Raw genomic sequence first — 25,160 nt, forward strand, 5'->3', positions numbered from 1 at the left:
ACTTGATGTCCAGATTCACTAGTGTACTCTCTTTCCAGGCACTTCTGTAAAACAGCAAAATGCATTTAAATAATAATCCAAGTAATGCTAATCCAATCCATTGCAGCTAGTTACAAAGGCATTGCTTAAATGGGAAAGCAGAGGCATTTGGACAATACATTGGATTACAAAATGCACCAAAGCAGAACTTCTGCTCTGCATCCTGCTGAGAACCAGTAGAAAAGACCAGAAGTAGAGACATTATTTGCTGCAACAGCAGTCAGTTCTGTTCCCAACAGTAATGGAAACCGTCATATGGTGCAGCCTCAGAGCACCCACAATCAAAGCCTTTGTGTTCTCTTTGAATAAGGATTCAGGCAAGGGACAGTGAACTTTGCATCAAAGGAGAAAACAAATAAACAAATAGCCTTAAAGAATTTCATTTAAGTTGAATGAGAGAGTTGAATGAATTAAGAGAATGAAGTTTCACTTTCTTCAGGTGCTTGAAGAAACAATTGCAAACTACAAACAGGGGCAGGAAACAATAAACAAAGCTTTAATGGCAACATCTCCTCATGGAAATCACCCAATCAGTCTTTGGACTAAAGCCAATGGCTTTCATTTTTGTTCTGTTCTTATTTCCATGGACACATGCAGTCATTACACAAGACACACAAAGCACAAACATGTCCAATTCAAGCCCTTCAGTAAAACACCTCTGCACAGTGACAAGTGCAAGTGTATTGCCATGTGAAAGACTAGACATATTTATACAGATGTGGACCACATCTGCCTTTTAGTAGTCGAATCTCTCAGACTACTCTTGTAAACTGTTCTTCACTAAAGCCAGATCATTGCTAGACTTTCTCAAAGAAAAACTAATCAAAAGAAAGCCTAAAAAAATCAGGAATATAAAAAGCTAAACGTGGATGACGTTGGAAATTAAAGATGCGCAGGGACTAAGGAGGTACTAGGGATTTGCACTGCAGTATACCCCTATTCATATGCAGCACTGGAGTAGCCTAACTTGAGTTGTGACCAATTGAATCCTGAATGACTACATCTACACCTGGGTTTAAACAGCTGAATTTATCTATCTTAAATGCACATATTCAATTGATATGGATTTTTTTCTCTGACTGCTCTAATCCCAAGGAAGAAGTTATTGCACAAAAAGAGGTAGTGCACTCAAAGTAATGATTTTTTTAATGGCAGAATAGTAAATCAGCAAAATAAGAAAATATCAGTTACATATAAAGTAAGAAACATCAGTAAAACTTTTGCATATTGTTATTTCTTCTGGGAAAAAAAACGTAGTTAGCTCCTACTGGCTGCAGGGCAGGTTTATGCTTTCAGGGCTAGCAAACACAACTGTTAGCCCAATTTCTTTTTGTAATGCTTGGGAATTTCAGTCAAACAGGAGATGTTTTTACTCCTTATTTATTGGAATAATACCGTGTTCAGGAAAGGGACGGAGCCAGGCCCATCACTGGTTACTTCACAGAGAGATGGAAACAACCAGTAGTACAAAGTTCAGGTAAGTATTAAAACCACTTATAATAAAGGCATGAAGACTTCCAAAATGTAACACTTGCTGAATTAGTGCTAATTTTCATTCCATTTTAAGTGACTATACACAGAAAAAGGGACTTTTCTGCAGTTAGTCTCTCATACTGATATTTAAATGAAGATAGTAAGTGGCAAGTGCCTCAGGACAACTGTGCATGGGTAATATCAGTGTAAATAAGAAATTCATGTATGAATAAAACTGACTTCAAAGCAGCCTGGAGTTGCTGGCAGTTCCTAGCAAGCCAAGAGTATAAATAAAGGTACCCAGCATGTAGAGCAATTCACAAGCTATACATCTGCATTACATGTAATGCAGATGCTGCAAGAAATTCACCTACTGTAGCATCTGTTTTGCATTATTAATGTCTCAACCAGGGTAAGGTTGTAAGGGTAAGGTTGAAAGGAACAAATACAGGTCCGGAAAGTACCTTTTTATCCAGGTACATAAAGACACCAGGATAATGCTGTTTTCCTTCTCAGTGACTGAAGCCATTTAATTTCCTATCTGGCAGTTACTTGGCACACACTTGTCACAGACATACTGCCAGTGGAGTAATACTTTAAGCCATTCTTCTGTTTTGAGTAAAAGGCAGATTTTATGACAATGCAATGCCACACCACCTCTGTTTCAGTCACACTGCACTTATTCAGTGCTACAATGACTGCTAGCTCCTTATGTTCCTTCAAAAGAATGGGACAAAAACTTTCAGCCTCACAGCATTTCAGTTAGTTTCTCTGCTTTTATTAACAAGCATATAATATTCATTGGCAAAACACTGGATACAAGCTTCACTATCATAAAATCAAAACATTAAGCATTAATCCCCAAAAGGCTTATTCAGACAAAACTAGCCACCAGTAGTACAGAAATTACACAGCAACACAAAGCATAAAAAATTGTAAACTTTTAAATGAAGCTAAGCCAAAAATATGGTTTTACACTCTGACAGTTCCAGAATCTTTATTACGCCACATATGAGGATAAAAGGCTTAGTGGTTGCACTGGCTAATTGTCCCTTAACTGCAAAATGATCCTGTTTGCAGAAGGAAAGAACAAACTTTCCTTTTGTCCAGATAAGTCACTTGAATTAAAGATTCCATCAAACCAATACTTTCCATTTCAAACAGAAATAACAAAAATAATGGAGTATCAGTACTCAAAACTCAGGACTTCTTCCTTCAGCCATACCTCTGTTTGCATGAATGAACCCACTGGTTTCTGTGGAACCATCCAGGTTATTACTAAAGCTACCAATGTAAATGTTCATAGAATTGGACATGTAGTTCCTACCCTACGACCAGGACATGGACAGGTCATTGTGGCTTCAAAAGATTTCCAAAAAACTCTTAAGTAGGATAAAATATGGAACAAACAGTAGAGTCATACCTTTAATTTGTATATAAATAAATAGGTAAAACATTACTTGTTGATTTGCCACAAGACCCAAGTTCCTAGGTAATTTTTGTCCTGACTGCAAGTTTTGATGAGAGCAGAGACTGAAGCATTGTTCCATGTTCTTTAGTATTGTTCTCTGCAACTTTTTCTTCAAAAATGGATCTCAAGACCCAAGTAACATCTAATTGTATCTTATGTAGGGAGATTCGTGCGTGGAACAATTTCTGTTACCAACTTTAGGCAGACTAACTAAAGTTGCATTAATGTTTTCAGTGAAGCATCCAAACTGAAGTGATTACCTGAGGAAAAGCAGAAACTTGATTTTGCTGTTCAGTAAAGCCTTCTGTACAAAATGTGTACCTAAGATTCATCTCACTGATGTACAGACTGGTTGGCTTTTTCCTATTATCTTTATCTCAATGTAATATGCAGAATGCTGTAAAACAGCAAGTTATATTTATCATCTAGTAGAAAAAAAAAAAAATCTGTATATCCCCTAGGACTGTGTTGTTATAAAGACAATAAGAGCCAGATAAGCTTTCAAAGGCTCATAGCCTACTGGAAAAAATAGCACCATCATAGTTGTAGTCTGATATTTTTTACGGTCCCATATCTCCTGAGTGACAGTGTTGTGTATACTATTGCACAACCATAGAAAAAATATTCCCAGGTGTGATGGTACACAAATATACCAGACCTAACAATGGCACAAAACATTTTCAGATAGGCTGCAAGTCTTGTCGATTGCTTCCACAATTCACATTAAGGTTTCTTGCAAGATCGTTTATTTTAAAATATTGCTGACAGATAGTTCTTGTACTTACAGAAATTTTAAATCCCCCATTTCACTCATAAAATAAAAAATGGAACAAAGCATAAAATACACACCCACCCCCAAATAACAGCCCCAAATAAAACTCCATTTGAACAAGTGAGAAAAGCCATCTACATTCCTTTTAAATGTAATGGTAAGTAGATGCTACATTTACAATTTAAACATACGCCTAATAAATGCATGTTTCAAACCTATTGCACAAAAGCATAAGTAATGCTCTTTATCCATACAAAACAAAAACATACAGATGAAAGCTACTCAAACTCAATGTAAAAGGAAGAAGCTTGTAAAAACATCTTACAATTTCAATTTATATGCCCGTAAATAAAGCTGGACCACTAAAACCAAAAATACTTGGATGGTAAAATAAGACAGAAGGCTTAAAATAGAATAAATAATTTTATAAAGTTAAAATTTAAACCCCCAAATCTTATTTAAATTCAATATTATATATTCTATCTGAATTCTTTATTTTTAATGAAAGTATACTTAGTGAGACTCTAAGCCCAGGTGATTCATCAGTCTCACTGCTGCTGAGGATAATGCAACAAGATACTTCCTTACTGCAACTATTTACCAGCGTAAGAAATTATAAAAACTACTTCACAGTAATGGCATCTTCACAAAAGCCAAAATCAACTACCATGATCTCATCAGAACTAAGAAATATGTATGGCCGTGTCCAAATTTTAGTTCAACTTTCAACAGTATCAGGGTTACTTTACCCAATATAATCTTGATATAAATTGTCTCTTAAGTGTCACAGAAATTAAACAAGGCTCTGACCCAAAGAAGGCCTCGCTCTACACTGTAGTCTTTTAGTGAGACTAACATATGGTACAGACAGAGTCACACCACTCCTGAGGGCAATTTTTGAAGTGAAGATGTTATCACATGTGATTTAGAAAAACAACTGAGTAACTTTGGAGTTTTTTGTTGGTTTGGGGGTTTTTTGTTTGGTTTTCTTTGTTTGTTTTTTTGTTTTTTTGTTTTTTTTAATGGTGCAGTATTATCAGATTAAACACATTGCAAAAGCAGTTACACACAATTACAAGCAAAAACCCCAGCTATAGGTATTAATACTGGCTTGAATTTATGTATCCATATAAACAGAGTTTTCTATATACTCATAGCACCATAACAAATTCAAGTGATTCTAAAGATGGTTATGAAGTTATAAGTTTTCTATTGTAAGTTGTTACAGCAAGAGATAGATTTGAAAGGCTTCTGAATTTGCGTGTTCGTAATTAATTTCTCAGTTGCTCAAGTACACAAGGAAGAAATGAAATCCCAATGTACTTTAACAGCACTGCGTCAATATCTAATCATACAAAAGTTTCCTGCAGTACACACACTTGAGGTAGACAGATCTCATTTATATGTGTATATGTATATATATATTTTTTTGTTTGTGTGTATATATATATATATATATATATATATTCTGATTAAGGTGGTTAATCAGAATGCTGTCTGGCAGCTTTAGTTTAATGTCTACATCAGGTACAGCCACTGTGTGTATACTCTGGGTGCACAGAGCTGGGACCCTTACAGTCCTGTCCACATTCTCAGGGCCTCAGTGGCAAAGCCAGCCTCTTATTCACACTATAACAGTAACAATCACGTAAGAAACAGCTCCAGAGAGGCCCAGTATGTCAGCTTGTGTACACATCCATACCACCTGCATTGACTGCTTTCATGGAAAGTTTTAAAAATGGTAGACACATGATCTTGTTTGTTCTTTTCTGCCAGATCAAGTAATGCTCAAGATAGAAAAAAAGCCGAAAATACACAAACAGCAAGATAAAATCAGAGCAAAATTTGATTGCATGAATCACAGACATGCACACAAACACCACACAAGAACCAGATGTGGAGTTCTGTGTGACCTAAACATTCAAATGCAGCTATCTTAACACTTTCACCTGCATGGACAGCAGCATGTTCTGGCCTTTGTGTGGCTCTCCTTTCCATCTCCACAATTCAGGAGGCTCCCTTTCATTCTCTGCTCACATAATTTCTTTTTCATTTCCTTCCTCCTCACATCTGTGACTGTAATCAAAATAAGGAGCCCTGTTGTCAAAGGTAAGCACAAGCAGCAGCAGAGCTGGGAAAGGAGAACTGAAGACTCCAGAGAGGGAAATTAAGGGAAATGTGCTGAGGAATGTAGCGCTTTGAAAACTCAAGAGGAAGAATATTTAAAATGTTTATATAAATCTCTTGCAGTATCAGCTTCCAGTTACTAAGTAACACTTTCTAGCAGAAGAAGCAAAGGAGCACAGCAAGAGGAAGCAGGGCTTCTTATCAAAAGACAATTTATCAAAAAATAACAGGGTTTAATAATAGGAATAGCGACTAGCATTTTCAGCTGATAGGAAAACTCTTCCAAAAATTAGGTTAACTATTTCCAGCTGGCCATAATAGGGCATACACTGTTTTCAGTGACTTCACACCTGTGCCAGACAAATGTTCTTACAATTGTTCTATGGATGATACATAGTGGATATAGCTTGCAGAAATCACTTTCAACTACAGTTTTTTAAAAGCCAATTATTTCCAAAAGCCTTACAAAAAGTGCAGTGAGCCCTGCTAAGTGCCATTGAGGGTGCTTTCTATAACATATATAGTTATATGTGTATATAGATGTATGTACCCATACATACATTAATGTGTATTACCTTGCATCCAATTAGGGCTGATGCAAGCAAAATTACTAGTTAAGGCCAAAAGGTGCTAAAATAATCTTGTCTTGATTCCCCCTTCCTCCCCACCCCATGTAAGTTTGGAATTGCAGTACAGAAAATGCTATGGTTTTGTAAGAAAACAGCTAAAGAAATTTAAAGCTGCCTGTAAGTTTTAATCAGTGAAATGAAAAACCTACAATACTCCCACAGTTGTCCAAGAGCCACTGTTTCAATAGCTAGTGATAGCAAATTCTCTCTAAATTAAAAACTGATTTCTGCAAGCCACAAATACATAAGAAATGTTTATTTTTTAAGAAATTCACAAATCTAGCACTTGTGAGTATTTGTCATTACGTGGTGCAATTTATACCATAGCAAAATATATATCACAGCACATTAAAATCAACTGAAATTATTTCTATTAGTCTTACCAAATTAACACGTATACAGAAGTATCAAAACTTTATTAAAACACAAGGTGAGGGAGAGCAATAACTGGGCAAAAATGACAAATTTACTGGTTTCCCAGATTTTCTTAAGTTTTCAATGCAGCATAATAAATTATCACCAGTCACTGTATTATCAGGTATGTTGAATGCTCTACAGAATAACTTCAATAAAGCCAATGCAATCAGGCATACTATATAAGACAATAACACTTTGCAAAAATATAGTTTTTAAAGATTTAGAATGCGAGAACTAAAGCAACTTGGTGTCAAAAGCAACATATTTATATCACCCCACAACACTCAAACTTTTTTTCTGTGTGTAACTGTAAGAGACAAATCAGGCTGAGCTACATGGAACTGTGAAGTGTTTTCAGTATCTGTAAACTTAATGCTGGTAGTGTCTTGCTGAGTTGAAACTTCTTTCTTCCATACAAAAAAGTATAAATATTGTCTGCCCAGAAGTCTAGGTAACACATCCCTAGAAGAAATATTCAGGACAGCCCACTATGAAAGCCCTCCAGTCTTCCAAAATTATTCAGCTGGTTTGTGTCATGTGATTAGTGATGCACTAAGAAGGTGCCAGATGATAGTCTCTGCAAAAAGCTCTGTCCAGAAGGACACTTAAGTTCCCTTACAGCAAGTCCATTTTGGGTCTATAATGTAGCAGTAGAGGTGCTTTCTGCAAGACAGAAATACCAGTAAGTTAAGAAACAAATCCAGAACTAATCTGTTCAGTAGGAAAAACTGTGTCATAAACTAAAGCTTCAATAAAGACAAGAGCAACTATCTGATCTGTCAAAAATTCACCAAGACAAAGACAAAGTGCAACTTCATCTGTGGGGCTCAAACAAGTGATAAAGAACCCTTTCCCCTTAATCTCAGGAGCAGATCTGTTTATCTTGGAAAACTCCCTGAAGTAAGGGATGTCCAGAAAGCAGAAATTAGAGTATGTGGTACTTCACATTTAATAGGTCTCACTTGATTCCTCTTCTGTGAAAGCATCATTGATTTTTTTTTATGAATAGGCAAACTTTTACACCGCAACATCCTGCACCATGGACTTCCATGTCTCATAAAAACAATTACTTCAGCTTGTTTGTTCTGGACCTTCCGTGTCTCAGTTCCATTTTACATCCACCACTTCTTTCACTTGGGAGGGCAGTTCACAGTTCTGCTTTCCACATGACTCACAATTACACAGATCTCTCACAGGTGAAGAGTAGACTGTATAGATGCACATCAATCTGTTTGGTTCTCTCTGCTACACCACAAAACCCTAATGTTTGCATTGTATCCTTTTATCTATAGCTACATTCAACTTCAGGTGTTTGTTAATCACCTGTCATTCAGAACTGTAAAGACCATTTCCAGGTCATTCAGAAACACATATGAAAAGATTCCAGCAGGATTCCACTTGTGACATCTCTGCATTTTTAACACTGACCATTGACTTTACCCTGTGACTCTTACACAGGTCAATTATTTTGTAATTCCAAGACAGAAAAATGCTTCTCTACTCCCACACGGACCTCTTCTAGATATGCATCCAAAGCCACCAAGTGATTTCACCTCAGCGTACACTGTATGCTCAGAATGTGTTGGCTTTGCATTACAAATACAAACTTCTTGTTCCAGTAACTCCATGTGTACATATACTGACTCTCCTCCTAAGTGTTCTGTTTTGCTACTCATTCTTACTGCCTGAAGGGGTTAAAAATAACACTTTTTGTAGCTTCTACTTCCTCTGACAGACTTGATAACAATTTGACAACTAATACAGTGTTCCCTTTTCTCTTCCAATGAATATTTAATTCTCCTTTCCTTCACTTACTGGAAACAAATAAATACTTGGTGTCTAAGGATATCATAGTAGATATTTATAAAAGTACCTTCTATAAAGCTATACTGCAGTACAGTTCCAAATTATCGCTATTTTATAAACATTTTATTTGGCCATTTCATGATTTACATTGAATCATTGTGTCATACCTTAAATCTCCATCTAGTAACAACTACAAACTTGAGCGTATGGTCCTTGCCAAGAATCTCTTCATTGCATAATATGTCCAGCTGACAAAATAAAGGTGACAGTTAATTCACTGGGACCCAATGCACCAAACAATGTATTTCACATATTACTATACATTTGACAAGACTTATTTTCTCTGAAGACACTGGAACTGGTAATCCTGAAGTTGCCCTGCAGACAAAAATCATACCAGGAAAGACAAGATAAAATCTGCTCTCAACATAAAGTACTGAAAGACCATGTCAATGCCTGCCTAAGAAATATAGTATGATATGGATTTAATGTTTGATTTATCTTCCCAAGCAATACTAATGTCCTTTCCTGAAAGCTTTACATGCTTCTAAAAAGCTTGAATACATGAACAAGGGGAGAGAAATCTCAAAGAGAGCTGTTATTTAGAATACTATGAAATTTTTTTTTACCTAAGACCAGTTAGGTGGCATTGTTACAAGGACAGAGGTTTTTTTAAAAAAACATTGTCTGCCATTTACTTATATGCTACATTTATAGGGGTTTTACAGATACTTAACAGGTATTTTTTGTTTTCTATCTCTGTTTTTAAAAATCTTGATATTAGAAACAGGGAGGATCTCAACCTAAAAGTATGAGGGATCATATGACTACTAATCAGCTGAACTACAATATCTGAACATGAACTAAAACCAGGGAACATGTATGAAAACAAGTTCCACCAAGTTGGCTTATGTTACAATGTTTTATCCCATAGCCCAGGAAGCCCTGAATGTGCATGCCATCCACTTACATAGCAGTAACTCAAACCTGAAATAGTCTGTATCAAGCAACCAAGTAACCATGTACTCAAATTCTCCTTCTATATGACTTAGTACTAGTACAATGATTACATGACCATTTATGTATTTTTAAGAAGGCAGAAAGGGATAACAAAAAAATAAACAGTACTCCAGAAAAGTTTTTCTTTCAGTAGAAACCAAGTAGATTCTTAAGTCACATCTTGGCACACTGCATCGGAGGGCTTACACTCGCATATACCAAAAGAATATATTAAAAAAAAAAACCTTTTGAACAATCATTGTAGCTATCTAGCTGCTGGGCTAAAGCCAGGAGTCAACCACCTCTGAGCCAGCTGAGGACAAGACCGGATACATGGTTTTGTTTCAGGAAAACTGGCAGAGTTTGGGGATATACTTGAACCATAAGAGAGAGAGAGAGTGTTAGTTTGAAGTGTACAGAAGCTATGGAGGAAAAGTGATAGAGATGCAAATTGGCTGTTGACAAAATCGAGCAGCAAGGTGTTGACATACTGGACTGGAAAGCAGATTATTTGATTTGTATGAAATGTCTTAATGAAATTCAGTGAATCCGTGTCATAATATGGATTTGAGAGATGTCAAGCTGAGAGTCAACTGAGATGTCCAGAAACTGTTACCAAGATCCAGCCAAGTGATAAACAGGGGCTGCATTCATAGTTTGCCACTTTTAATTTTTGAATCTAGGAGAAGTTCAAAGTATTGCCTTTTTTTCTGTACCTTTCAACTTAAATTCTTCTCATGATACCCTGTAAAGACAGGGAAAAGTAGGCATCTGATAACAATCTGGTTGTGGTAGGCAGCAACTTCAGACTGAGCTTCACTAAGAGCACAGAAAAGAACAACATATTTATAGTGCTTTCTCTTCAACGGGGCTTCACTGTTGAAGTGTTTCTGTCTGGCCCCTGTAGAGTGCAAACTTCCTAAAATGTTTGAGATAAACTCAACTACAATATATCAAAGAAATCATCTTGCCAGAGTCCATTTAAACACATGTGGAAGCACATAACCAAACCTTTTTGCTCAACTATTTATAAATGCACATGAAAAGATGCACTGCAAACTAACTGGAAAGTCCTGTACAGACCCAAGAAAGGATAAGAAAATTGCTATGTAACATATATAGCATTCAAGAAGCAGTGTATGCTTCTGTTTTCTGAAAATAAAATCAGAATAAAAGACATTCTTTTACAAAGGAACAAACCCACCCCTTTCAAGTTTTTGTAGCTGTAAACTTATTTTTAAAAATTAAAATATTACCTCATTAAAAGAAGAAAGGTTGAGTTTTTTGGCAATGAACTTCTTTAGATGCAAGACTGTTGCTTGTGCAGAGCAACGAATCCATTTTCGTTTCAATCCACGCAGTTTGCTGCTATTGCACTCCAAGCAGATGCTTACCTTCAGGAAAAGGCAAAAAATCAAGAGTTGGCTGCAACAATTTTCTGCAGCCTTATGTATTCCACATGCAATTTTTATTAATCCAATACAGCAAAGTACAGTACTAGTGTTCTTTAAACTGAAATGCCTATTAAGAAAACCACATTTTCTAAGATTTCCTAAGCCAAGTGGTAAGTAATAAGACAAATATGTTCAAGTAGTAATTTTTGATGTTGGAACAAGGCTGCTTCAGTCCAAATTCATAGGTTGTCAATAGCTTAAACGGGCCATATGTTAAAAGCTAGAGCAAGAAAACAGAGAAGAAGAAGAAAACCATTGAAAAAACCATTAAGAAAACCATTGTCAATTCTTAATGGTTGCTTCTAACATAATTTCTTGCTGTCAATGCAACTGCTAATCTAGTTTAATTTTAACATGTTTAAAAAGAATGAATATAAATGATACGACAAATATTTCAAATTCTCACTTTTTCTCCCATGCAGCTATTCATTACAGTCTAAACTCTTTGTGATGGTATGCTTGTATTGCACTAGGAGGATCTAGTAACAAGTACAATCCCTTTGAAAGTTCCCTTACATGGCAACTGGGAAGAAAATTAACCCAAGCTAAAGTTACTCTGGACTCACATAACCAGAAAACATAAAAGGCATGGCTTGTTTATACCAAAGGGAAGTTTCACCTTCAAACAAGCTTTGTGTTCTAAACTTAACAGTGGGCTTCCCTGCTTTTATAATATTTTTATGATTCAGGGCTAACACTGTATTAGTATTAAAGGTTGAAAACAAAATATGTAATAAGTTAGTAACCCTGCTGTTAAGGAAACCTGTCTGGCCATCCAGGAGCCACTCTGGCAGTCACATTCACACCACCTAAGCTGGGAAAAAAGCCCCTTCACAGCTACACCCCTCACACTCACATTCAGGCCAGGACTCCTTACTAGCTCAACCCCAGGTTTCCCATAGCAGAGTCTCAGACATCCAGGTCCTTCAAACAGCTTAATTGTGGTGCAGTAACTAAATAATAACAGCTCCAGCTGGTAACTCGGAGAAGGGGCCCTGAAGAAAGGAACCCCTGGGCTTTCATACCCTCACAGAACCAAAGTCTGGGGGTCTCAGCTGCTTCTGTGTCTCACTGTCCAGTCCCCAGGCTGGTGCCACAGGTCCCTGTGCCCCTTTCTGTGCCAAAGGTTGGCAGTTCATGGCCTCTTGCCTCGGGCTCCCATCCAGAGCTCAGCGTGCAGCTCTCATTGCAACTGCACTCTGAGCTACCTGCACTGAATGTGTTAACAGTGCCAGTGGTTTAATTCATAATTACCAATACACATTCAGCTTAATGTATGATGGTAACACTGGGGTGCACTCCTGTAGAAAGCAGAAAATTACATTAATTTGTTTTGACAGCAAACTTTGAAGACTCAAAAACAGTCAAAAATATAAAGATATTTGCAAGAAGATTTGAATGTATTCTCCATTCCTGCCAAAATCCAAAGGTAAAACCTCATGCTTACAAAAAAGCATTGCCCAAACTGCATCGTGTTTGTATCAGAGAACAGAAGAAGTAGCTTGAAATAAACTTATTTTCTTCTCTGTTAGATTATCAAAGTTACCTTACCAAACCACAACAGCTAAAACAGAAGATAAAACTAGAGCATGCCCTATGAGCCTACCTGTTCATCACTTCGGTGGTAGTCATTATCTTCTTCCTGTTTTTCCTCCGAAGTTTCTTTATTTATATTTTCATCTGCTTTAGTTTCACCTTAGATAAAAAAACCCAGATATATGGGATACATATATATTATTATCATATATAAACTCCATACATACTCAGCAGCATCTGATAGAGCTAATACAATTAAAACAGCAAGTTTCAGGACTGCAGTATAGAATAAGCTTTGCTATCCTCAAATTGTGCTTATCGGCTCAAGCAACACTTCCAGCCAACAGCCCATGACATGAAAGAGGAGAACACCTATGGAGTTCAGCTGCTAGCAGCCCAGAAGCTGGGTAATTTCACAGTCCCCATGCAGGCACTGCTGTGGAGACCAACTTTGCCACAAGCAACATGCTATTAACAGCTAAAACCAAAAATTCTGTGCAGAAATAAGGGACAAGGCAACAATCCTATGCTGACTCTATTCCTTGCTGTTACGAAACAATGATTGTAATGTACTCACTGGGCACATACTTCAAACAGATCTGTTCATCAATTTACTATACGTCACCCACCAAAGACAGAATAAATAAAGGACTATTTACCATTTCGATGAGAATCTAGGTGCTGTTTTGTAGAACATGTCTCCCCTTTGATATCCCCTGGAACTTCCATGCCCAGTTTGTGATAAAACTCCCTTTGCTTTTTCATTTCCGCTGTTTAAAATTGCAAATATTAATTCCTGTAATAAAGTTCTAATGCAACATTTATGAAGTTATTCCAAATCCCCTCCCACTTTAGGACTGCCAACAAGTGGCAGTGGTGTCATTATTTACTGTCTTCTATCTCTCCTATTGCATCAAGTTATGCCTAATCTTATTTTTCAGAATTAGAAAAGCATAAAGTAATCTGTATAGTTACTACTATACTATTACTGCTAGAATGAGATGGAATTTAAAATACTACAGCTAATTTTGAATATCCCCCATTTTGAATATGACCGTATTTCAGTCAAAACATTGATTTTGAATTTTTATTTATAGTTCTGGTTTTCAATATCTCAGAAATAATTTTTAAAATATCTATTTAATCACACTGACAGTTGGAAATGCTCTGGTTAAAAAGCAGCTTCAATAGATTTAAATACTCTATTTAAATGAAAACTTTAACATACATTAAGACCAAAAAAAAAACCACTGAGCAATATTTATAAAGTATTTCTTTAGTTTAACAGATCTAGCATCAAAGAGGATTATGAAAACAGTAATTGAAAGTTCTCTAACAAAAAAGAACTCTCAAAAATAGCACAAACTAAAAGCATTTTAAAATTGCATTTTACCTCTGAGAATTCTAGAAAGCTTGCACAACAGGTATAACAAAAACAAATTAGAGTTATGGTATGGCAACATTTGAAAGCTGAATGACTATTCTGCTTTACATAATACTGCTTTTGGAAGAAACATCCCACGTTGCCTCCCACCAACCCCACACTCAGTTGCTGCTAGTACAGGTATGAAATTAAATTAATTGCTAAAAATTACACAAGTGAAAGAGTCTCATTTTCCACTGTATTTTTTCTCAGTTGCACCCCCCCAGCCTCTCTTTTCATCACTTGAAACTTTATTTTATATTTAATGTCAAAGAAGTATGTGCAAACTGACCTTTAAAAAGGTCACACCACAACTTACCTTCTTGGAGGCCTGGCACAAGTTTGTAAACAATATCTTGCATTGTTCTGTCATGACTAGCAAGGAAAAAAACAACAAAAAACCAGAAACAAAATCAAAAGCTTAAGTTCATGATCTTGATTGAAAACATTTCTCTTAAAAAGTTCCAGTACTAACCATATGCAAAAATCTCTAAATTCACCTAAGAATTTTACTTCTCAATCAGTATTTCTATCAAACCAGAAAGAACAGTAACACAAAAGAAACTATGAAAAAGTACAAGCTAAGACAGAAAACAAATGAAAGTTTGAGAAAAACTAGTCTGTAGAAGAATTCACCCCACTGAGTATGTCCTTCTGCAACAAGGCAAGTATGATAATAATAACCTAAAACTCTTTTCCAACTTAGAGATAAACTCATTTTTATTACAAAAGAATCAATAATAGCTTATTTCTCACCCCTATAGACTAATTTCTCACATTTTTAGATTAATTATCTTTACTAGGATCTTCTGAAATGTATGAGATGAGTTCACAGAAAAAGACCACAACCAACTAAGTTTTACTTTTTTCTTAAAAGGACAAAGTAACTGTGAGAAACATTATTTAGCTAAGTAGCCTGTAGAGGTAGTGTGGCTCAAATGAAAAAAAGTCAACAATCCCACTGCAGGACAGTGGGGCCAGTTAAGATTCTAAACTTTAATCCCCAGCTCACCTAGAAAAATCCTATTCTAATCTAAAATAAGTGATGGGTCTCAAAGAAATTAAGTACTACATTAAATTCCAATTAAGAAACAGTATAAGAAACATTTCAAGTGTCTGCCTTGGCTGCTGCAATGTCATAATCTCAAAAGTGTCTGCAGTATCAAGTCCTGAATTGGATTTGAACAGAAAAGGCCTACAAGAGTAGTCTCAGGCTTCTCATCACCTGACATGAGCACTCTGCAGCAGTGGAGATCAGTAAGCAAGTACAGAAATCGTGACAAATCAAGACATTTACAAGCAGTAATTACAATATTCTTAGTAGCACTACAAGATTCAGAATACCACTTACCCTAAATTCATGTCATTTTCACCAGTAGCAATCTCATTTGTACAAGCTGAGATTATAAAGTGTCATTTATGGACTGCAAACACATTGCCAAAATTATTTGAACAAAAATATGTAAGTATGACACCACCATTAAATCAGAGGTGACAATTTGGGGGTTGGAACTAGATCATACAGATGATCTTTAAGGCACCAAAGAATTTAAGACTCTGATGCTATTTAACAGTATCTAGAAATGTAAACAAAGAGACACATTTGATTTACCTATTTTTCAGACAGAGATGAATAGGAGTTTAAATCTCCATTTTCAAACACTTGTGATACTCCAGACTGTCAATTATTTTTTTAAAAAGGTAAATAAATATATCCAAAACTAGGCTGGACAAAGTCTGTTTCAGTTTCAATGGGCAATATTTTACAACTAATTTAAGCAGCTTACTTAAGTTGAAGTGTATTCAACAATAAAAAACAAATAACAAATTGCCTTCTAGCTGCTCTCAATATCATGTTGTTTCCTGGCCCTTTTTGCACAAAAACCAGGTTTTTGAACCAAGGCAAACATGTTGTCTTACATGTCATTTATTCATTCTTGCCTATTTGCATGTACCTGTCCCTTTAATTATACACTCATACAGGAGTATGAGTGTATATTATAAATGTGGAGGCATTTATAATATGCTTAGTATACTTAGTTACAGGCTCCTGAATGAGGATGAGCTTGAGCAATGTGTGTATAGAACATTGACAGTTTTCTATAAAAGTTCAATCATACTCATTTGCTAAAACCATTGCTTCCGCAATTGTTATAGAAGTGAGAAAGGCATGTTGAAAAATGCTATGAACAAACACAAGTTCCTTATAATGGAAGACAAAACACTACTTGATATGCAACAGCTAATGCAGACATACCATTACAATGTATTTTCATCAGCAGGAGTAAAAAGGAAAGAAAGCACTCAAGGAAAAGAAAAAGAATGTCTTTTCTGACAAGCAAAGGAGGAAAAAAGCCAACAAAAATACTTAGTGAACATGCAATTTGACTATTCAAATGCAGATGGAAAATAAAGAGGTGACTGGCAACAGCCAACATGGCTTTCACTATGAGCAAACCGTGTCTGACAAATATGGTGGTCTTCTATGATGAGGTTACAGAGACAGTGGATGAGGAAAGGGTGAGTCATGGCATCTACCTGGACTTGTGCAAAGCATTTGATGCTGTCCTGCGCAACATCCTTGTCCCTAACTGGAGAGATCTGGATTTGACTAATGCAGCACTTGGTGCATACGGAATTGCTGGATCAAGAAAGGCTGGATGGTTGCACTCAAAAGAGTTGTGATCAACAGTTCAATATCCAAGAGGAGACCAGTCACAAGTGCTGTCCCTCAGGGGTCAGTACTGAGATCAATGCTGTTTAACATCTTTGTCAGTGACAGTGGGATTGAGGGGCACCCTCAGCAAATTTGCCAGCAACACCAAGCTGTATGGGGCAGTAGACATGCTGGAAGGAAGTAATGCTTAGGAGGTGGGTTGATGTGAAGCTCAATGTTCAACAAGGCCAAGTACAAGGTCCTGCACCTGGACTGGGGTAATCCCAACCACAAATATAGGCTGGGCAGAGAAGTGACTGAGAGCAGCTCTGAGGGGAAGGACTTGGGATATTAGCAAATGGAAAAATCAACATGACCTGGCAATGTGCAAGAGCAGTCCAGAAAGCCAACTGCAACCTAGGCTGCATCAAAAGAAACTCGTCAGCAGATCGAAGCAGGTGATTCTGTCCTTCTACTCTGCCTGTAAAAAGCCCCTACCTAGACCAGTGCTTTCAGCTCTGGGGCCCCAACGGATGTGGACCTGTTAGAGTGAGTCCAGAGGAAAGTCATGAAAATGAGGAGAGCCATGAAAATGACCTCCTCTCATGTGAAGACAGGCTGATAGAGTTGGAGCTGTAGAGCCTGGAGAAGGAAGACTGCAGGGAACCGTCAGAGCAGCCTTCCAGTACATGCAGGGAACCCAAAAGAAGGCTGGAAATAGACTTTTTAGACAAGCATGTAGTCATAGGACAAGGGGGAATGGTTTTAAACTAAAAGATGACAGATATAGGTTAGATAATAGGTAGAAATTCTTCAGTGGGAGTGGCAAGGCTGGAAGAGATTGTCCAGAGAAGTTGTGCATACCCCACCCCCAGAAAGGAGGGGGCGGGGGGAGCGGGGTGTCAGTCCAGGCTTCAGGGAACTTTGAGAAACCTGAACTAGATGATCTCAAAGGTCCCTTCCAGCCCAAACCATTCTATGATGATTCTATGACATTCTTATCTGTTCCTACAACCTAAGCAGACCTTTGAAAGATTAACTGAACAATAAAGCTGAAAATTATTTCTCTTATTACTGTCACACAGAAAAGCACTGTTCAACTGAGACTAATTTTTGATAATTTTGTAAAAGTGTAATTCCTACAAATGTTTCATATATATAATTTTTACAACCCAAGCATACAAAATGAGGAATGACTATATCCCATTAAAAATCACACAGAAATTAAACATTTGAGTGTATAGTTAACTTGTTTCTAAGTCTGGAACAAGCTGCCATGCTAAGGCCTTGCAAACTCATAGCAGAAGTTTCATTCTGTATCTCCTTCTCAGTCACCCTCATACTTCTTTTTCAATGTTTAACATGCTGATAAGCAAGAGCAAAAATTCTGAGAGAAGCTGTACTGTATCAAAGGGGATGAACCAGACGAGAGTGAAGCTACTTGCACTTCTGATTTTATACTTACCCAATATACTGTAATGGGTGACTCTGATGTATAACAATCCTACAGGTTGGACAGGTGTTGTTTTCCTCCAAATATTTCACTAGGCAGCTTCTACAGACTAGTAAAAAAGACATTCACAATTAAAAAGGAATAAAAGTAGCATAACAGAAGTCTGCTTTTATACAGTCACAGAATGCACAATACTGAAATTTACATGAAGTTCATTTTTCTGCATAATATGTCTAATCTTGCAGAACACAGTTTCAAGTACCTTTCATAAATTTTCCTGATACAGGGAAAAAATGCACTAGAATTAGAGCATCTATAACTATCAAAAACCTTAGCACAGTACACAACACAAAATCTCACTTCAAAATTTACTAGAACAATTTCTAGCAGGTCAACATTCAGCTTGCATGGATGGCATTACAAGAACTATTTGCCATTAAGATACTAAACAAAATATATTTGCTTTAACCATGGACACCTACAGAACAAGTGTGTGTGGTGGCAGCACACAAAAAGAATTCCAAAGCAGGAAAGTGGATATCTTGTGTGTCATTTTAATTCTAACTTTCACAGAGTATACTACAGCTGAACTTCCACCAGAAAAAAAAATTACATTGTCACAGACCTTCATTATTAGTAAAATGTCCTGCTAGGAGTTGCTAAGTAGTGATTCACTATTAAGCTGCATGTTTCTATATGTATACACACAATCATCCATTTTTTTCAAAGTAAACTATTTATACACCACTCGCCTGCCCCAAAACAGTACTCATAAAATACACTACTAAATGATATCCTCACTCACTTGAAGTTGCAACTGAAAAGGTATGGAGAAAAGAAGGGAGGTTTTCTTGAAGTGCACTAGTTCATGTAGTCATGGTATTAATGCACTTTTCACACAAAACAAAAGGATTTCTGTAACTATAGTGCCATCTACCTCTCAAACAAGAAGACAGTACAATTACATAAACACCCACTGACTAAAAAAAAAGTAACAGTAAATGAAGTACTATAACTTTGCATTGTGTTGTGTATTTACACACCTAGGATGACAGCACTGTTGGTGGCAGATGTTAGACAAAGCTCATCTTGCACAGCAGTTTGTTCCAGCAGAGTGCCAGAACAGTAGATCCATTTGCAAAAGTGAAGCCAAACTCCATTCCTACCAAGTCAATAAAAGCAGAATCTGACAGAGGAAGCAGGGACAGGTATCCTGGAAGGAGTATAGGGATGTTGCTAACTTGGGTAGGGAAGGGTCAGAAAAGCCAAATCACAAATGAAGCTGAACTTGGCAAGGGATATGAAGCATTATAAGAGTTTCTGTAAGTATGTCACAAAAAGAAGGTCAAAGAATGTGTAAACCCCTGATAAAAATGACTGGCAAATCAGTAACAACGGACAAGGTGAAGCCTGAGGTATCCAATTTTTCTGCCCCAGTCTTCTCTGGCAATTTCTCCTCCCACAGCTCTTGCATAGATGAACTGCAAAGGAGGCACTGGGGGTGTAAAGTCCCTTTGACTGTGTGAAAAGATCAGACTCACAAACACCTGGGAATGTGAATACACGTAAGTCTCTGAGACCTGACGAGATGTGTCCCAGGGTCTTGAGTTGGCTGATGTAGTTGTCAAGCCACTAACAGCGACAGTCCTGACAGTCAGGTGAAATCCCCAGTGACCAGGAAAAGGGAAACATTGCCTCCACTTTTAGGAAGTGGTAGAAAGGGAGAGATCGGGAAATCACCAACCTGTCTACCTTAACTCTGTGCCTGGGAAGACCGTGGAGTACTAGAAGGTGTGCTAAGGCATGTGAAGGACAGGGAGGTGACTCCAGACAGCCAGCACAGCTTCACCAAGGACTCTGAGCAACTTGATGCCGTAGAAGATGCCCCTGCTCATTGCTGTGGCAGTGCATTAGGTGACTTTTAGAGTTCCCTTCCAACCCAAAGCATTCTGTGATATCTAAAATATCATCTCATGTTAGTACATCTTCCAGCTTGGACTAAATAAACACTAACTCCTAAAATGAACTAGTCACAAGTTAGCTAATGTTCTGGCAGGTTTCAGTCTGAGCACAGCATCCAAATAAATGCCGCTAGATGGCTTATGAAGCTTGCTGCAGCCATCTAGGTTCTTTTTTTTCTGGGGTCAGGTCAGGATTATAAACTCTCCTGAAACTAGAAGTCTTTGGAGTAATGGACAGGCAACATGGGAATTGTTCTGTGGTCTGAAACAATATTACTTCTAGAATTTTGCACTACTTTGGTTTTCCAGTATCTCTGATCTCTGTTTACCCAGATATACAGGCACTGATTGTGGACATGAGCTGTACATTTTCTGATTTCTTATACACATCAGAGAGGTTTCATCGGAACAGGAACAGACAAGGCTAATGTTCACTTTTTATTTCAACAGTTTCACTTCTCTTGACTTTTTTCATTTCTGTATCTAGTTCAAGTTGACCTTTTATCATGCTGATGCATTCAGAAGATGATACGTTTCATAATGTGAGGTTTTCCCTTTCAAAACATAGAAACATTATAAACTTTGTGTTTATAATGTAGCCTAGAATTTTAATCAAGGAACAGATACAAACTAAAAAAAGACTTGACTTTTTTTTTAGTTACTACTAATGAAATTTTTAGCGACTTAGTGGCCTACCTGTCACCAACAAACTAAAACCACAGCAGAGAAGTAGGAAAGAAAGTGAAAACACTTTGCTTTCTCCTAAATTCATTTTTACAAAAATTTGCCCTGTTCCTCCAGAGGGCTGGCCTTGGTCCTCCAAATTACTTTCACTAAAGGACCCAAGAACTTCATTTACTACTGAAGAGTCTTTGGATGGTTAAAGATCAGTAAATGAGAGAAAAATTGAAAAGGTAAGAAAAATGTACAGTTCTGAGTAGAAGAGAATGAAAATTTCAAGGTGGTGTGACTTAGAAGAGAATTCACTATCTCAACAGACAGGGTAATTTCATGATGGATTTTGCAAGGATGCTTTTACAGAACATATATCATTAGCAATATCTTACACAATACAAACAATGCAAACATGTATGAAGTTTTGTTAAAAACACAGGAAGGACTCTGTGCCTCTTCCCACAAAACTTATTATACAGGGCACAGAGCGAAGTAGCATTCATAAAATATAAATTGTCAAAATAAGGGAGAAACAAGCCAAAGAAAACCCCAGAAAAAGCAGCAGGAAAAGGTAGTATGGTGCATTTCCTGACTTTTGCAGCAAGTGCCGTAGAGCTGTGGATCTATGTATTTCCTCCATAAGCAAATACAAGAGATGGTGCAGACAGTATCAGCTGAGGGGTATTTGTGAGGCTCTGCTTTATTTTTAAAGAACAATAAAAAATGACCTCTCTCTAGCTGTTAGCCATGTTACCTTGTTATGATACTCATTTTGGATACACTCTTCTAACTAGCAGCAGTAAAGAAATTTGGGCAAAACTAAGTAGAAGCCTAGCTGTGAAAACAATAGTATGGAAATTGAGATAGGAAGCAAGAAGGCTCTGGAGAGACCTTAAAGCAGTCTTCCAAAAGTTGAAGGGCACTACAAGAGAGATGGGGATGAACTTTGTACAGGGGCATGTACCGACAGGACAAGGGGGAATGCCTTCAAACTGAAGGAAGATAGGTTCAGATTAGAGATTAGAAAGAACTGGCACAGGTAACTGGCACAGGCTGCCCGAAGAAGCTGTGGATGTACCATCACTGGAAGCATTCAAGGCTAGTTATATGGGTCTTTGAACAACCTGATCCAGCAGATGCTGACCCTGCCCATGACCAGGCAACTGAATATAGATTCTAGAACCATTCTGTGATTCTCAGAATCATAGAACAAACCCTTCTACTATCCTAGATTCTATGAGGATATTCAGAACAACATGAAGTGTGACAAGTGCAACAAATTCATCACCGCTGATAAACAGAGCTTCTAAATGGAATACAATAAAAAACCTTATCACTGACAAATCATGAACATTGCCTTTCCCCTTTGTCAGATATAAAAGGTGAAGTGTGCCGACACTTTTTGTTTTATGATAAATACACAGTCACAGAATAATTGCCTTCCAAGAAAATTTAGGACTAAGTCATTAAGCTAATTAAACAACCTACTAGCTTTATCAGAATAAACATAAATATTGTGGCAGAACAATTTTAAAACATGGGATGGGTTGCAAGGTTTTAAGTCATCCTTAGCTTACATGAAAATAGAAATTCATGGAGTAACTCATCAACAAACAACTAATTTATCACAATGTTTTGGAATACAAGCTTTTTTCTAGGATACAATACAACATACTTATTCTTTATCGATAAACTACTCTGTTTTCTGCAGAGGAACAGGAGAGAAAGAGACATCTGAAAGGCTCCAGGTGGAGAGCATATGCTACATCAACTGTCACAGAAGAGAGAACTAGGTATTCCACATTCCTTTAGCATGAAGACAGACTGCATTCTTAATAGTTACATTACCACTATTATTGTATATGGCTTCAAGTTTATGCAGCACAGCTTTAATGTTCCCTCCATTTGCTTTGCTAAAAAAGCAAATCAACTGTTACAGAAAAGCAGTCTAGTAAAACACATACTTTTTTGGGTGATGCACAATAGCTATTTGAAATTTCAACTGAAAACCATACAAAATGTTTTAAAACCACAAACCCAAAACCAGAAACAAATAGAAAGCAAGTCAGCAACTTTAACTTAATTATATTTCTACTTACAAGTATGCAAGCATTCTGTTACAGTAGTAGCATCGATCAGGTATCCATTGCACAGACGACAGGTTATATGGGCATTAATGTCCCAAAGCTTAATCTTCCTTGTTAGCATCTTTGGTGTCTGTGGAAGAGATGTATCATAAAGTAACACAGCTGAAGTCATTTGGGAATAAATGATTAACTTGTGTTAAGCCAGCTTCAGACTTTTGTACAATGTATACAGATGTGTGTGCACAGTCGTGGCACTAACTTTTATGCGACTTCACAGAAACTAAATAATGTAAACTCCACACTATTTTGCAAGTCAGTATTGCAAGAGCATAGGAAATGGCCCTTCCAGTGGCTACTAATAAGTTCCTTTACCAACCAACAGACTCAGATTTAAGATGAAAACCCTACTATCCTGGTAGCTTGAGTCATCATATTCCGTCTAGTTATGATAGAAAACTCACAAAATATGAAGGAAGAAAATCCTCAAAGTAGGTGACTTTCAGATTCAAAAGTGTTTTGACAATTGAAAAGTCAAAGCAACTGTTCAGTTTAACTACACTTTTAAGTGTTTGCCTTGTGTCACTATATTAAAGCATAATTTTGAATGTGTCTCTCAATGGGGCTGGCAAGTAAACCTTCTGAAATCCCTTTTATTTAAACAGAAGTTAATTGAACACTACATTACAGATTAAAATAATTTCACTGGCAGAGGAGCAGCTGGTTGTGCTAAAACTTGAACTAAACATCATTCCTTTCTTTTGAGCATGGGGTTGCATAAACATCTTTAAAAGGAAAAAATATTAGAAATCAAAAATTAAAAAGCTCATTTAAATTTTTTTTGCAGTAACCCCAATTGCTTAGAGAGAATACACCACACAAAGCCCATGCCTTTACAAATAAACTGTTACATTTTAAACATAGCTGTTATTATTTTTTTCAAAACATTTTGAAAATTGTACTATTACCAGAACTTGACCAGCATTCTAGTCAATTAACAGAGCAGGCTATACTTGCTTACAACCTACTATATTTGGTTCTCGTACTGCAGAAGTCACCAAATTACACTGTTTTCCTTTAAAGTGATTTTACTGTCCCTGGCTCACAAATACTGGTTTTCATCTAGCTCAGTTTGGAAAACATTTCAGAATTTGAATGGTGACACATGTTCCCTAAGTTTCACACTGAAATATTGCAACAAGGTTGTCTGATCTTTAATTTTGTCATCTTTTTTTTCCCCTGTGTTCAGTGAAGTGGTACTAAGAAAAAAGAACTATCAAATGGCAAACTTCCACACCAATCTGAACTATTCCAGTGCAGAGAAGTGCAAAATGTTCCACTGTGAACTATGGAGAAACATATCCAACACCCACCCATTCCAATCTGCATTGTCCTATACAAAAAAGACTAGGAAGATTTCTAGTTCTCATGGTTAAGAAGTAAACAATGGGAGAAAAAAAATCAGTATTACTTTATAGAATTTGAGATTTAGATTTAGTTATAAATCTAGTGACCTCCCATTAAAGAAGAATAAAAGAACAGCTTGGTTTTGCAGTAGACAAAGTAGGTGAAAAACATTTACTTAGAACCTGAATTACTTTCCTAATTTTAGAATTATTTTTAACTCTCTGAAAACCAGACACACATTAAATCCTTTCAGGTGAGTGATGAGGTCATCAATTAAACACTACTACATGAGGTATATAGGTTTCTGTGGTGCTAAGGAAGAGCTATTCAACATCACTCTTCAAGAAGAGCTCAAGGGATGGCATCAAGCCACCAGTTAATTTGAAAGTGGGCATGCTAAAAAACACAATTCATGACAGACAAAAAAAAAATTAGCTTAAACAGATCCTGAAAAAGGCAGTACCAATATAACTAGTTGCTTGTCTAGACAGGAATTCAGAAGAAGGTGTTCAGGATAACCACAGGCAGAAATCCAAGCACTTCTAAGGCAGAAGAGCCAAAGACTTAACAGTGAAATCTGAAGCAAAGAAATTGGTTTTTTTTCTAGAAAGAAAATTACAATTTTTCTTCCCAACAGTAGAGATAAATGCTGCCACTAGAAGAACCATAAATAAACAAACAAAAAAATTCAGATGGGGTATAATATTATGAGAACAATGACTGAACCATACAACAAAGGCAAAAATAATACAAAATAGTAATAAAGCCCATTGTGCCA

At 36.8% G+C, this 25,160-nt stretch overlaps 1 protein-coding gene across 1 annotated transcript in view; it reads right to left on the reverse strand.

Moving 5' to 3' along the window:
* Window positions 1–2,268: 2,268 nt before the first annotated feature.
* PCGF3 (polycomb group ring finger 3) overlaps window positions 2,269–25,160 on the reverse strand; it is a 55,338-nt gene continuing 32,446 nt past the window's right edge. Inside the window, exons 3-10 of the mRNA XM_066569567.1 lie at window positions 22,991–23,108; window positions 18,268–18,364; window positions 14,466–14,521; window positions 13,383–13,493; window positions 12,794–12,882; window positions 10,990–11,127; window positions 8,902–8,982; window positions 2,269–7,591 (exon numbers count right to left, since the gene is read on the reverse strand). Coding sequence (XP_066425664.1) covers window positions 7,544–7,591; window positions 8,902–8,982; window positions 10,990–11,127; window positions 12,794–12,882; window positions 13,383–13,493; window positions 14,466–14,521; window positions 18,268–18,364; window positions 22,991–23,099 — 729 coding nt within the window. The 5' untranslated portion in view covers window positions 23,100–23,108 and the 3' untranslated portion in view covers window positions 2,269–7,543. The remainder of the gene's footprint in view (window positions 7,592–8,901; window positions 8,983–10,989; window positions 11,128–12,793; window positions 12,883–13,382; window positions 13,494–14,465; window positions 14,522–18,267; window positions 18,365–22,990; window positions 23,109–25,160) is intronic.

The sequence above is a fragment of the Molothrus aeneus genome, chromosome Z (assembly GCF_037042795.1).
Source record: "Molothrus aeneus isolate 106 chromosome Z, BPBGC_Maene_1.0, whole genome shotgun sequence".
Classification (NCBI taxonomy): Eukaryota; Metazoa; Chordata; class Aves; order Passeriformes; family Icteridae; genus Molothrus; species Molothrus aeneus.